Here is a 14304-nt window from a genome sequence, read left to right as displayed (position 1 = left end):
ATGTCTCTCTACACCTCAGAAGCAGACCTCCCTTTCTTGGCTGTCAAACCCTTTTCACTTTCTAGATACTTCTTACTTTTGATAATGAGGCACTCAGCTCTATAACATAAGCAAAATTATATCTCTTCATTTCTCCTTTCCTCAGATCTTCTATTTCTGTCTTCTACTTTCTCCTCCATTCTCCATCCCACCACTGGTTATTTTTCTGAAACACAGACCTGTTGGTTTACATCTTCAGCCCCTCTCCACTGTCTATGGAAGTAAGTCTGAATGCTCCTGAGCATTTCAAACCCTCCAAGATGTGGGCCCCCTCTGAACTGCAAGACTCTTCTTGCAGAGTTCCAGCCCACCCTGGACATCTTTCTGGTCTCTGTTTCTGCTCGTGTGCTCAAACTCTTTTCTATTCCAACTGACCATTTTTTCTTTTCCAACTGGAGATTTGGTTCAAAGCTCATGTAAAATTTGCTTTCGAGAAGTTTCTGATTCTCTAAAAATCCCTGTTTTGTTTTTACGGCAGTTAGTAGGATTCTCGATATTGGCATCGTTACATCACAGTCCAATCGTTAGATTATTATTAACGGTGAATGGTGTCATTTTTCTTGCTCAGTTGTGGATCTACTGACTTAGAATTTCCCTTGAGCAACTAGCATATGGCAAGAGTTCAGTATGTCTTTCTTGAAACAAATTCCATTTCTCTGTTTCCATAAAGAAAGTCAGAGCTCTTCTCTAAGTGGAAACAACCTCTTGCATCCTTTTGCACCTTCCTCACAGCCTTTTGGCCTCCTGATTCAGACGATAGAAAATAACAAAAATTATCATCTACAGGCAATCCAGGAGCAACAGCTCCATTTCTCATTCATGTAGCTCTGAAGCAGGGTTTCTCAATGTTGGCACTATAGACTTTTTAGGCCAGGCAGTTCTTTGTTGTGGGGTGGAAAAGATGGGTGGGTGCTGTCCTGTGTGTGCATTGTAAGATGTTTCAAGCAGCATCCCTGGTTTCTACCCACTAGATACCAGTAGCACCCAAGAAAATTTCTCCATAAATACTCTGTAATGGATTACTATTGGCCCTACTGCCTTTCCTAGTATCTACAGGCTTCTTGCCTATGTTTTCTGCTTCAACTTTAATGCAGAAGTTTTAAATTTTTAGATTCCCTAACCTTACTTTAAAACCCAACTCCATTCCTCTTCATCAGTAAGTCCTTCCCAAATTAACCCTATCTGGACCCCATTCTAATTTTGCATCATTTTATTGCCCTCTGAACTTCTGTAGGTATATTTTTCATGTAACTATCTCTATACTGGTACAGTCGTTATGCGTGGGTCTATTTTCCTCTCCTGTCTGATTCTATTAGTTGAATTGTCTGAACTGGATGCTTATCTTTGTGTCTTTTGTGTTATGCATGTCCAAGGTAGCATTTATGTGTACGTCATAACACACAGTGATTATTTACAGAGCACTGGGCTTATGATATGTGGCATCTAAGGACTGGTCCCCCAAGGAGCTAAACAGTTTTGCAAATATGTATAGCACAACAGATGGTAGAGGTAGTATATAAGCCAATGCCTTGGAGGATGGGTAGGATTTCCTTTGGCAAACAATTTGAAGCAAAAGGAATGGAGGTGTCTTTGCATAAACAGCGTTCTCTCCCAGCCCTGAAGAGAGGATCTCAGAGCCTCTTCTCCTTGCCTTTTCTTTTGTCATCTAGCCTTACCCACCAGCAGCTAGCTATCTTCTCTTCCAGATGCCTCCTTATTAAAGGCCCTTCCATTGGCCAGGAGTGACACATATACTCCTTTGTGCTCTTCTGTGTGGCATACTACTTGGATCCATCATCAGGTTCATTCCTGGGGAAAGTAGACATGTATGTTTATGTGTACACACACACACACACACACACACACACACACGAAGGATTAAATGGGACCAAGTTTTGCCCTTACTCCTGTTTGAAAGAATTATGTAATCCCAGTACCCCAGTATCCAGGGCTGCCATATACAGAGATGTGGGTTGCGCACTTCACAAGCATACCTGGCAGCCATGATGGTCTCTGGCCAGTCCTCTTGTCCAAGGTAACAAAGTGAGAGCTCAGGTGGATAAATAATACTCTGTCACCATAAAAGAGTATGGACTGATGGTGTCCTAGATATAAAACCTACATGTCTCATACTTAGGGAGAAATAGCTATGGCTCTCAAGCAGCCTTCAATGACCTTAGGAATTTGATGGGTTGGTAAAGCGTTAGAAAGCATCCTGGTCAGAACTGTCTATTTCTAATAACTTTGACCCTCTGGCCATGCCAGAAGCTGGGAAGGCTGCAACATGCCGTGTTTATGAATTGGCCTCATAGAGCCTTGCACAAATGGTTGAATAATGTTTATTCACTCACTTGTAGGAGAAAACTCCAGTTACAAATGTGAACATGAATGCTTTTTTTAATAGGCGGTGTTATTGTGCTGCACAGTGTCCCTGACTTTTAGATATTTAACTCATAAAATTTACAGCAACACTTAAGTGCATCTGGATTTTACATCGAATTTGGGAAGGCAAGAATCTCACTGTAATTTCCACTGACTGCCCTGTAATGGAAATTATGGCTTGGGAAAAGTTTCAAATGACGTGTCTATAAACTAAGGAAAAGTTGATCCATTCAAAGGCTGGTTATGTGCAATTGTAGGATTTTTTTTTTTTTGAAAGGCCCATTCCCAAAAAGAAATATTTATTTCAACAGCTGAAGTAAACTAGCCAAGAATTAAAAGTTGGTCTTTGTAAGTTGTTGGTTCATCAAATTCAGTCCTGAACATGAAGAGAACATTGAAGTAGAATTATGCTGGGCTTTTTAGACCTCTAGAAAGGTCGTCTATACAGAGTCCAGTGTTACAACTGGTAGTCGCAATGAGTTGACCTCGGAGGATGAGCAGCCTTTTTAAAGGTCAGGATGCTGGCCTACTGGCGCTCAGGATGCCAGTCTTCTGATCCTCACCCTCTCATTGCCTGGGCTTGTGTGAGCAGGCATGGCACTTGACCTTCCAAGTCTGTGGCTCTCCTTTTCTCTCCATACCTCCCTCCCCCACCATTGTTACTGTGTATCCCATTCAACTTCACGACCTTCCCTCAAATGTCCAATGATCATTCGTTGACTGTTCTTGGCTCATATTTAAGACCAAGGCAATACAAAGCTGATGGGAGGCTGTGGATGGAGGGCTGTGGATGGAGGTGTGGATGAGGCTTGTTGACCATGGACTTAACTGTGGAGAGAGGACTTAATGGGGAATTGCCAGATGTCAGCCTCTAGTGGGATCTTCTCTGCACCCACTTAATCAGAGGAATCCTCTAACTGGCTGCTGGTAGTGGCCTGGGGAGCAGTGGAGTAGGTTTATTTCTACGTTCATGCCCTTCTTAGCCCTGATTTCTCCCCTCTCCCCTGCATGCTTTCCTGGTTCACTGTCTCTGGATAATGAACCACTTTAAGCAGTCTTCCTGTTTTTTGCTCTGAACTGCCCATTCCTTGCATGTCATCCCCTGGCACTTACGAGCCAGGGCTTCTCAGGGTTTACCTCCTAGCTCAGGGGTCTCCCCCAGTAGCAGACACCGGAGGATACAGATGCTTCTACTCTCTGGGTCACTTTCCACTTATGCAGGGCTTTTCTATCTCCCCCTGGCTGAAATCACTGGTCTGCTGACATCTCCCCTATTTCTTCTATCCATGGGGGGTTTTCTGTCTCTTTATTTCTACTTTAGTGGGGCTCCAGATGGTGAAAGAAACAAATCCCCTTGGTCAGTTTGCCATGTTTGATCAAAAGTTCCACTTCTGGTCCTAAAATTAGTGTATCCATTTCATAAGTGTGCATTCTCCTATCGGCCAGGCACTGAGCAGAGCAGAGCGCTGGAGAGGTGAGAAAAGAGGAGACAGCTCTTCACCTCAGAAGTGTGGAAGGGGGCAAGGATGTACCCAGAGGATGCCTCCCCAGGGACCAAAATACAGGGACAGTGCTGGCAGCAGAGCAGTGCAGAGAAAGGGATGTGGTGAATGCGGCCAGGGGCACGTCGTGGATGGCCACACTGGATAAACTAACACTCGGTGGTTTTATGAGTTGAGCTATTAGGAGAAGACTGAGAACAGACTGTGCCCATTAATTATTACTGAGTGAGTCCAAAGAAAAGTGGTGTATCCAGCCCGGATCTCCCAAATCCTGTGTCTGACCGGGTGGGCCTTTGCCTCTCCAGGGTCTTCCAGCACCGCAAGTGGCCCGCTGCCTCCCGACCCACATCCTCCCCATCCCCCCCACCTCCCACTGTGGCTGTTCACACTGAGAAAAGAGCCTGGTGTTAGGAAGACACAAAACTTGTAGGCCTTCTCAGGGGGCATGATTTCTCCCTCTTCCCATAGCGCTCTCAGCCTGCAAATAGCCTGTGACCAATAGAGACCTCAGTAGTCTTGTTGTGAGGCAGGACAGTTGATTTCTCACTTTCTTAAATGTATAAGTAATTTGGGTCTATAAAATCCTAACAGTGGGCAGCCCTGGTGGCTCAGCAGTTTAGCGCCACCTTCAGTCCAGGGCCTGATCCTGGGAGACCCACGATCGAGTCCCACGTTGGGCTCCCTGCATGGAGCCTGCTTCTCCCTCTGCCTGTGTCTCTGCCTCTCTCTCATGAATAAATAAAAATTAAAAAAAAAAATCCTAACAGTGTAGACTACCTAACGCAGAGCCAAAGCCCATGCTCTTATTGATTAGCCTCAGTTAACCCAGCAAATGACCTTGATAGTTTTCACTTCGGCTTGAGAATAGCACGATGAAATGTTCAACATAAGTCACAGATCCCCTTAGCTGCCATTGCTTCCCAAAGCCAGAGACAGCAGAGCCTATGAGCATGAGCCTTACTGATTGAGCCCGTTCCTTGGTCATGTTGCAATTCCACTTCCTATTGAGAAGGGTCTGAGTGCTATCCTCTCTATCTCTTACCTCTGCCATCTGTTCTGCCTTCCCCCCCACACACACGCCCCACCCCCGCCACTTGAGAAGTAGTGGGAGCCAGTGCTGTGACATTGAGAAGTAGTGGGAGCCTTTGGCGTTCAGCTGAATCTGGGAAGCCACGAGTCACCAGGACCACATGACATCTTCCACTTTGTGCCTGCGTCTAGGCCTTCATGTACAACTGAGCATTCAAGCTGTTAGCCCGAGGTAGCGTTGCCAGAAGAGGCACACCGCCGTCTATTTTAGAAGATGTTTTAGAAACTGAAGCAAGCCAATAGGTTTCTATCACTGGGGTATTTATAAATCTTAGCATTTGAATCCTCTTAGCCTTCAGTCAACTTGAAATCTGTGAGCAAGCAAGGGGTGGCATGAGGCAGAAAACCAGAACCTCTCCGTGCTTTTCTTGGCTGTCGCCTGCCCTGCTGAAAAAGTTTGGGTTTATCTTCTTGTCACTTCTTAGTGCTATAAAAGCGGTTGAGTGCTGTTACATGTGGCCGTAGACAGCCACATTAGAGAAATGCTTGCCTTCTTGCCAGTCGCCAGCTTGAGGAGCATCCTGCGGCTATGAAAAAATCAAGTGTTCCTCTCCCACAGACTATTTACTGAGGTGGATTCTATCTCTGCGCCGCGGTAGCTGATGTTCCAGTTTCAGATTTTTATTGGCACCGTAGACAAACAAGCCAGGGAGCTATCTGGGAGATTGGGGCCATAGCCATTGGCGTTCATATCACATTTCTTTCTGTAGCAGCTCATCGTATGCAGAAAATTTCTCAGTGGCGTGGCACATTGTATAAGGAAATTCTTTTTATTGAATTCAGTAATATCCAGGGGATAGTGTTACTCTCTCCAGCCCGTTCTGACAATGGACGCTCCGTGTTCCTGAGGAGCACGTCATGGTCCTGCTGTGAAAATCCTCGTCTCTTGTTGCTCTAATCCTTTCCTGTAGAGAGTTTCTAGCAGCAGGCAGTTACTTTCCTGTCAGGGAGGGAGAAATAATAAAGGCAGCTATTCTACTTTTACCGAATGTGAAGTGCTCAGCGGCGTAATTAAATCCATAAAATGGTGAGTCATGATCACGGCACACCAGTCAGCCAGGAAGCGAGTGACGGAGCTGATGTTTATTTGCGACCAGCAGCTGATGCAGTTCCTCCAGTAGCACTTGTGTAGGCCTCTCCTGATTTGTGGGCACCAAGTGCCGAATTTCATTTTTAAGAACTCCAGGCTTTAATGAATGTTCTAAAGGTTGCCCAAGGAAATGTTTAATCCAAAAAAGATGTTTAAAGCCTAGTGGATGTCTGTCTGGAAGTTCTACTTTCTTGTGGTTGGCAGAGTCCACGTTCTAGAAAAGAGAATCCTATCCGAGGTGCTTCCGGATGGTCTTTCTGTCATGGAGAGGATGACATTTGGAAGCTTCTGGAAGTCCATTTCACCACTAATAATTTGAGGGTATGCGACCATAAGTCTAGCATAGGCTATAGAAGTTGGTGAAACAAAGTAAGGAAACAGTATTTCAGTACCTTCCTTTGCAGCTGGAATGCAAACATTCTTGATTCTTTGTGGGAAAATTACAAGGTATAATTTGTGTGAATGTCAGTGGCCAACATCATTCATCTGAGCATCAGAGAACTGAAGGATTTTATATAAGGTACTTCTTACCCTTCCCCAAAGACACATTGGGGTGTGAAGAAGAAAAGAATAATATACATGTGTGTTTGTGTGTGTGTACCTACTCACGCTACTACTCACTACTCACACACTAGGGAAAGAAAAGTAAAAGTCAAGGTAGCTTAGAGAAGCCATATTTAAAATAGCTGAACTTCTATAATGTGGAAACAAAGGAAAGCTTCAGAGGATGGTTGTGGGAAAACAGACTGAGCATCAGTTACGAGAAGAAAGGCAACAGTGGAAGATATAAAAATGTTTATTGGCCTCCTAACTCTTTTCCCCTTTAAATGGACATTTTACACTCAGGATGGTGTTTCTTTCAGAATCATACACCTTATGTAATCGTGCACCAGATGGCTTGGAAGGAATGGGTTTTAGTGAGTCAAGCTCAGGCCCTTGTCTCAAAAGCTAAACACCTCGATCATCAGGCGCTTCACTCGAGGTCAAAGTGTTTTGTGATCGTTTGAGAAATTTTCCACATAGACATTTGCAATCATTGCCTTGTGCGTTCTTACCTTCCTCTCCATTTTCATGGTTTTTGTTTCAAATCTCTTGTTTCTTACCTCGTTAAGCACCTACAAAGACCTTGCAGGATTGGTCTGTCAGTCACCATTTGCACACATGGCCTGCCCAGCATTCCAATGGACCATTTTGGAAATAAAACACCTTTCCCTGGTGAGCGTTGTCCTACTGACTCCTCTCTAGCAAACACAGGAAAAGGGCACAAGCATTCCTCAGAAACACAGGTATGCTTTGGGGTCACAGCAAACTTAGAGGAGCACGAGGAAAGGTATTTGAAAATGAAGTTTGCCTTGAAGAGTGATTTCCAGTATGCAGAGAACCGTGGGTTGTATCTGTAGGCTAGTGATGTACAAACAGCCTCAGTTGCATATGTAATCATTGTAGCAGGGAGAGGAAATGTGGAGTTACTGATCTGTTCTCACTCGTGCTGCCAAAACCTTGAGACCCGACTTGATGGAGCCATTCAGAGAATCTTTGTCTCTTGTTTCAGAATTTGGCTTTCAAGGACCTGCGATGGCAAAGACCCAGGAAGCAGGATTTCTGAATAGTATGTCTCTGAAATTCTTGGCATAGGAGAAACAATAAAGTGAACATGAGATTTTTAACTTTAACACCAAAAATAAAATTGCTGCTACCGCCTAGTTTTAGTCTGGGAGTCAAGAGCATTGCAGATTGATTTTTTATGCTATCATTTTTGCCACCCGTGCTCTGTGCCACTGTATCTGCGCCCCACCCCCCACCCCCCTCACCTGTTAATGTGCTTTGGGGTTAGCGTGTAGATCTTGCATCGACTCCGTGCAGTAAACGCTTCCTGTACAAAGGTGCTTGAAACAACATCTGTCATTACATCAAAGAAGGTGTTATTGCCAAGTGCAGCTGGAAGAGTTCTAATAATGAGATGCTTTTAAATGAGGTTATAATGAAAAGAAATCTGTGTGAAATGGCTGAGCCTTTTTCTAGGAAAATAAAAACGTGTGCAGTTTCCTCCCTTTATAGTTTTATTACATAAACCCGTGTTTTGCATGTGTTTAGTGCAATCATTGCTCTGTGTGAGAAGCTTGAGAATTCATTTCTAGTTGTGAAAAGTGCAGTTTGTGTAGGTGTGCGCACGCCATGTTGGAAAGGCACCATTACAGAAGGTTGCTATGGTGTTGAATTCGCTCTCTTCAGGAGAAAAGCCCCTCTGATGAATGTGGTGTTTGTAGATTCTGAACCAGTATGAGAATTCCTGAATGAGAGTCTAGAAAAAGTTATAATAAACCCATTATACAATTAAAAAGGAGAAGAGCTGCCCTCCAGAATGTGAATCCAAACCCAGAAAAGTGTTCAGTGAACAAGAACAATACTCAGTGGGTTTTCAAATTGATGGAGCTTTCCAATGGCAACTAATTTGTTCCAGCATTCAAGTGAGCATAATTAACAGAGACTTTCTTTCTTAGGCCGATTACCCTCCAAAAACCATGCCAACATTGTAACTGTAAGCAGTGAAAACCAATATTTATGAGGGGGATTGTGCAAGAGTTTGTGTGACAGATGGACATTTTATCACTGTTGATGTTTGGAATTCCCTTGAAAAGTAATGTAATATCTTGTTATTTATGAATGAATGAACAAATGATTGTGCTTTGCTGCCTGGGTTTTCTTTAAAAAGAGCAATGTTAAATCTGTTTCTCTGTTTAGCCCCTATTTCTTTATGTTAGGCATCCTCATATATTCTAATGCAAAAGCTGAAAAATCATAATTGTGTTTTTATTACAGATACAGATCCACGTGTCTTAGAAAAACAAGAATTACAGCAGCCAACCTATGTTGCCCTCAGTTACATTAATAGGTAAGCCATTTTCAGAATTTATAGCAACTTCGTATCTGCCACATGTTTGTTTTTTAAATGTATCTTTTTAACAGTAGAAAAAATTGTTTTCAGTCTTAAAATATTTACTGGAGATTATTTAACATCCATCTCTATGCAGAATTTTGTTTCTCCGTTGCAGAGCTGTAGGATTGTAGTGTTCTGTGCATATGTCTGAAAACAGGACTGATTTATAAGCTCATTCTGGAAGTATTTTGTATGCAGAGTTAGAATATGCTCTTTTGACTTCATAGGGCAGTTTGAGAGATTAATGGATGTATGTTTGAGTGAAACTTTTAAACCCTGGGGTGAAGAGGTACTTTATGAATTCAGAACATTGTTGGAATATCAGAATATATCAGGATATAATAAATCGAAATAATTTAATATTAGAAGGTTATTTAGTAGCAGCTCATTTTTAGTAAAAACACTCTCAGCAACCATCCCATCTGTGCAGAGTAACATGAGTTTTTACTGTAACTGAACGTGTGAGCATGACTTTAGAGAGCACTTAGGACTTCATCTGTCAGATCTAAAAGGAGACTTGGTGTTTCAGCCAACTTAATTAAGGAGACAGTGATTTCTGGAGACAACCTAAAATCAACTTACATTAAGAAAACATACACCCCCAGAGAGAGAAAGGCAAAGCAAAAGCAAAACTAACTGGCTTTTAATGAGAATGAAAAACTCTGCTCGTAAGTCAGTGCATGAATTTCTATCAACTGTCCCTTTTTCATATGAGGCGAAGAGTGGTTTTCCTTCTCTTGGTACCAGAGCTGAAGTTCAGAGTCTCAAGTAGAAGACTGGGAATGAATTATCTGTACTGTTCCATTTCGAGGCATTTTTTGGGGGAAAACTTACTAATCTTCAGAGAGCTTTGAGTTGGAGTTGCCTGTACTCCATTTCAAGTTCTTTTAGAAAGCATGTTTTTAAAATGATTCATTAACATTAACCTCTATCTGCATATTATTGCCTTTGGATTTCTTGCTTACCAGCCTTGCCTAGAAGTGGGGTAAAGCATCTACAGGGTCTCACTGCCTATGATTTTTGAAATTTTAAGTAGAACACCTTCAAAACCACATCAGATACAAATGAAGGTTTATGTGCTTATCTGGATTTCTCACAAAACTGGTTTTTGATGATTAACCTACATTTTGAAAAGTCTTTTATACATTAGAATTATGTGTATGTGATATGTTAATTAGCCTAATATTGGGCAATAGGATCAATAGGCTTCTGGATTAACTGGCCTTGAATAAGATTTTCTGGTAGTGCAGCTGTTGTGTTTCGGGTAGAACTTTACCTGTGTGTGGACGATTTCATAGAATACCAAACCTTATTCTAGTAAGAATCTGAGCTTTTCACATTCATTCTTCTTCACATTGTCCAACCACATTGGCAGCAGGGATCTACTCATTACATAGACGTTCTATTCCCTGGAGAAATACTCTGAGAAATATTTGGTAGTCCCAAATACTCTGGTGTGATTTGGGACTATCAAAGAAGACTCTATCGACAAGGGCCACACACAACAAAGCTACCAGAGAACTTGAATCAAGTATGGTAGTTTAGCATAAACTGTGCAGTAGGAGAAGCTTGAATCTGAGTCTTCGCATAGGAAAAGCAATGACGTGAACATGCAGTTCTTGGAATTCGCCACATCCTGTCCCAGATGACACAGAGTTGACGTATGAGAGGATGGATGTGTTTGCTGGTCTTTAGGTGATGAGGACTGTGTACAGAGGTTGCCCAGGTTACTAACAACTTTTCACACTCGAGATCCCTTGTGAACAGTGTCACATTGGTAATGTAGTACATTAACATATGACAGTCTGTGTATTTGTAGGTGATGGATAAACACTTAGTAAATGAGAAGACCAAGCCATGGATAGCTGTGAGGAAGAAGTCAGGTCTGGCAACAAGGAGAGTTAGGTGAAAAGGAGTTGTAGGGCTCTTAGACCTAGAAGGGAAACCCTGGAATTCACACGAAGCCAGTACAGGATTCAAGAAGAGAGTAATGAGTTTAACTGGAAAGAAAGTCTGCTTGACAGCAATATCCTGCAGCAGAAAAGAGTGCTATTAGGGAAAAAAAAAATAATTTTTTTCTCTCCAGCCTCAGGGGAAAATAAAGCTTAATTTTGCTCAACAGTGAAGACAGAAAAAGAATATTTCTCTGCTCATGTATCTGTTTATACAACTCTAATGTACTTTTGGACATCCCAAAATTGAGATGAAACTTTCTTTGGCAAGAACATTGTCAAAGAGTGAAAACAACAGACTTTGGGCCCTTCAAATGGAGCTAGCTTTTTGGACTCTAAAAAAGAAAAGAACTGAGTGGAAATTGGAGCCTATATTTATATGTTTTAAATTGCCTTACTCTCTTGAACCCAATGTGTTGAACAAACTAATTCCTTGAAAAGCAGTTCGGTTACAACACCTGAGCAAATTTTAGAATCTAAATAGAATGAGACAGACTGAATGAATTAGGGTTCTGGGAACAGTTTGGGGCGAGGGAGATGGATATGAACTTTAAAGATAGGAAGCTCTGTTAATTTTGTGATGTGAGGAGCAAGAATAAGTCCATGTAATGGGAAGTTTAATTACTGCGTCTGTATAATATTCGTATACCTGGGAAATATAAAGTGCAAGAAGAAAGGCTATAAGACTTTGAGAGCAAATATAGAAGAAATAATACTAGAAAGAGCAAATATAACATTTCTTATGCTCTGAGCTCTATGCTAAACATTTTTTTTACATGGCTTATTTCAGTCTTCACAATAACCCTATGAAGGAGGTACTGTGATGATCTCCACTATACAGGGAGGGATAGAAGTTAAGTGACTTGTCATAGGTCCCCAGGTGGTACGCTGGGGATTATTGGGTTCAAACCTACATCATTAGGCTCCAGAATCTGGACTCCTAATCACTGTACAACCTGATTTGTTGGGATATCAGAGTTACATGCTAGTTTACTTTAGAAAAGTAAGAAGAAAATTTGGAAAACTAATGTTAGAAAAATACAGTAGGACAGCTGGGCAGAGGGGCACAGAGAGACCTAAAAATCAGGGTATATTGCCAAGCTGTAGATAACCAGAGGGTAGCAACCTCGTAAAACAGTAGGAGACGACAGGAGCTAAACCTGCCATAAGTGAAGCAATCAGTAACTCCTAAATGATACATTGCTATGGGAAAAGCAAATTGAGTGTGCCAGGCACATCCTAGCAGAGCAAGCAGTCCTCTGCTGTCCTGGAGAGGGATGCCTTCCATTGCAGGCAGAAAGGGTGGAGCTCATGAGCGGGGTGCACAGGGGACAGGATGGGTCAGGACTATCTTCGCTCCCCCTCTCACCAGTAGGCACATGATAGGTGAGCGGCAGGGTGAAGTCAGGTGAGCCTCCATCAAAAGGCTGATGAGAAACACTAGCCCATACCTGGAGGTTTCCTTCACCTGAAGGTGATGTGGTTCAGGTGGCTGCCTTGAGGTGATAAGATGGCTTATTAGCAACTTGTGACTCTGCAAAATAGGTACCTGAGATAACCTACACCTAGTAGCCTACATGGCCATGGCTGCTAGTTAGACTATCTTTTCTACAAAATGTTTTTCTTAATTTAGAAATGTTACTTTAACCTCAATTTTTCAATTGTGTATATGATTTTGAGGTAAACTGTAAAGGAGTATCCTGCCTAGGCCCAAATTGGTACCTTTCTTGCGGTCAATTCCTTGTTGTTTACTACCTAATAAAGATCTAATAGTTCTCATACCTAAACTACAGCTCTACTCCAGTTCTCTTTGTAAGACTGCACTGCCACAAGAGTTAGGTTTCACCTCCTCTGAAAATGGCTTTTTATTTAGCTTCGTGTTTGCTATTAAATTGCAAATTCTAAAATTAGTTTCATAGAACACCAATTCCAAAGGGTATTTTCTTGTGTCTGTCTGTCTCTCTCACACACATCTCATTTACTCACAAAGGATTCTGTGGTCAATTTAAATGTGGGGAAAATCTGAGTTAAATAAAATGGGTTTCTTTACTGCAGGATTTATCAGATCTTTTCCTTTGCTGCTATGCATTCTAAGTCTCTAGGAGAAAAATCTGTTTCTCATAGGGACCTGATCCCAGAGCACTTTTTCTTGAAGCATCTGATGGGACTTGTTCTGCATATACTGGCAGGGGGTTGCTAGAATTACATCACTTTCACCTGCATCCTCAACTTCCCCAAGGAACCCTGAAGCCTTTTATTCAGGAAAGCGTTCTATTTTTCCTGGTTCAAAAATCAGAAGACTGCTTTTTTCCTCATGGTCAGCTGGAACAAAGGAGAAAATTGTGCCCTTCTATGATACCCCAATCAACTTGTCTTGTGCCTTATTTGAGAGAGAGTGGAGGGGCAGGAGGGAGAGGGAAAGAATGTCTTAAGCAGACTCCCTGCCCAATCTTAGGACCCTGAGATCATGACCTGAGCCAAAACCAAGAGTCTGACACTTAACCAACTTGTACCTCTTTTTATTTTTTTTTAATTTTTGAAAGTTTTGAGAGAGATTGAGAGCATGCATGAATAGGGGGGAGGAGCAGAGGGAGGAGAAGCAGACACCCCACTAAGCAGGGGGCCTGACCTCAGGACCCTGAGATCATGACCTGAGCTGGAAACAGACACTAAACCAACTGAGCCACCAAGGCACCCCTTCGTGCCTCTTTTAATAGTAATCCCTTTACTTCTCACAGCCTTCCCAGATACCTAGTTGGTTTCTATGAAAAAAAAACTTATATTTTCTTATTTAGAAACTATCACAGTTGATTTCCCCCATCTCCAATGTCATTCTCTTCTCTCTTTGAGAAATAGGACAATGTAGTAGTTATGAGTATGGGAGGAGTGGGGTGCCTGGCTGGCTCAGTCAATGGGGCAAGCATTCCTTGATCTTGGGGTTGTAAGTTCAAGCTCCACATTGGGTATAGAGCTCACTTAAAAATCTTTAAAACAAAAAAATGGACAAGTCAGGCTACTTAGGTTTGAGTCCTTTTTCTGCTATTCATGAACTTTGTGAGCAAATTGACAAGTCTCAGCATCTGTTTCCTTCTAATGACACATTCCTCATTTTGAGTATTGATTTGTGTATATGAAGCACATGCAACTGTGCTTATGACAGTGTTCTATAGGTCTAAGTCTTTATTTTTTTTATATTCTACTCTTGCAAGTCACTGTTTTCTCTCTCAAAGCAATAATTAGAGGAACAAGTGCAGAGAGGAAGCACTGCTTTGGCATAGAGCCAGAACACCTCTCACCAGGAAATATACTCCA

General features: G+C 42.1%; 1 protein-coding gene across 1 annotated transcript in view; it reads left to right on the top strand.

Moving 5' to 3' along the window:
* The window catches only part of JAZF1 (JAZF zinc finger 1), a 334668-nt gene that overhangs the window by 184382 nt on the left and 135982 nt on the right, over positions 1-14304 (top strand). The window contains exon 2 of the mRNA XM_055314523.1: positions 8923-8995. Within this exon, the coding sequence (XP_055170498.1) occupies positions 8923-8995 (73 nt within the window). The remainder of the gene's footprint in view (positions 1-8922; positions 8996-14304) is intronic.

The sequence above is a fragment of the Nyctereutes procyonoides genome, unplaced genomic scaffold (assembly GCF_905146905.1).
Source record: "Nyctereutes procyonoides isolate TBG_1078 unplaced genomic scaffold, NYPRO_anot_genome, whole genome shotgun sequence".
Taxonomy (NCBI): Eukaryota; Metazoa; Chordata; class Mammalia; order Carnivora; family Canidae; genus Nyctereutes; species Nyctereutes procyonoides.
Note: the sequence above shows the minus strand (reverse complement) of the source record. Positions and strands in the feature narration are given on the sequence as shown.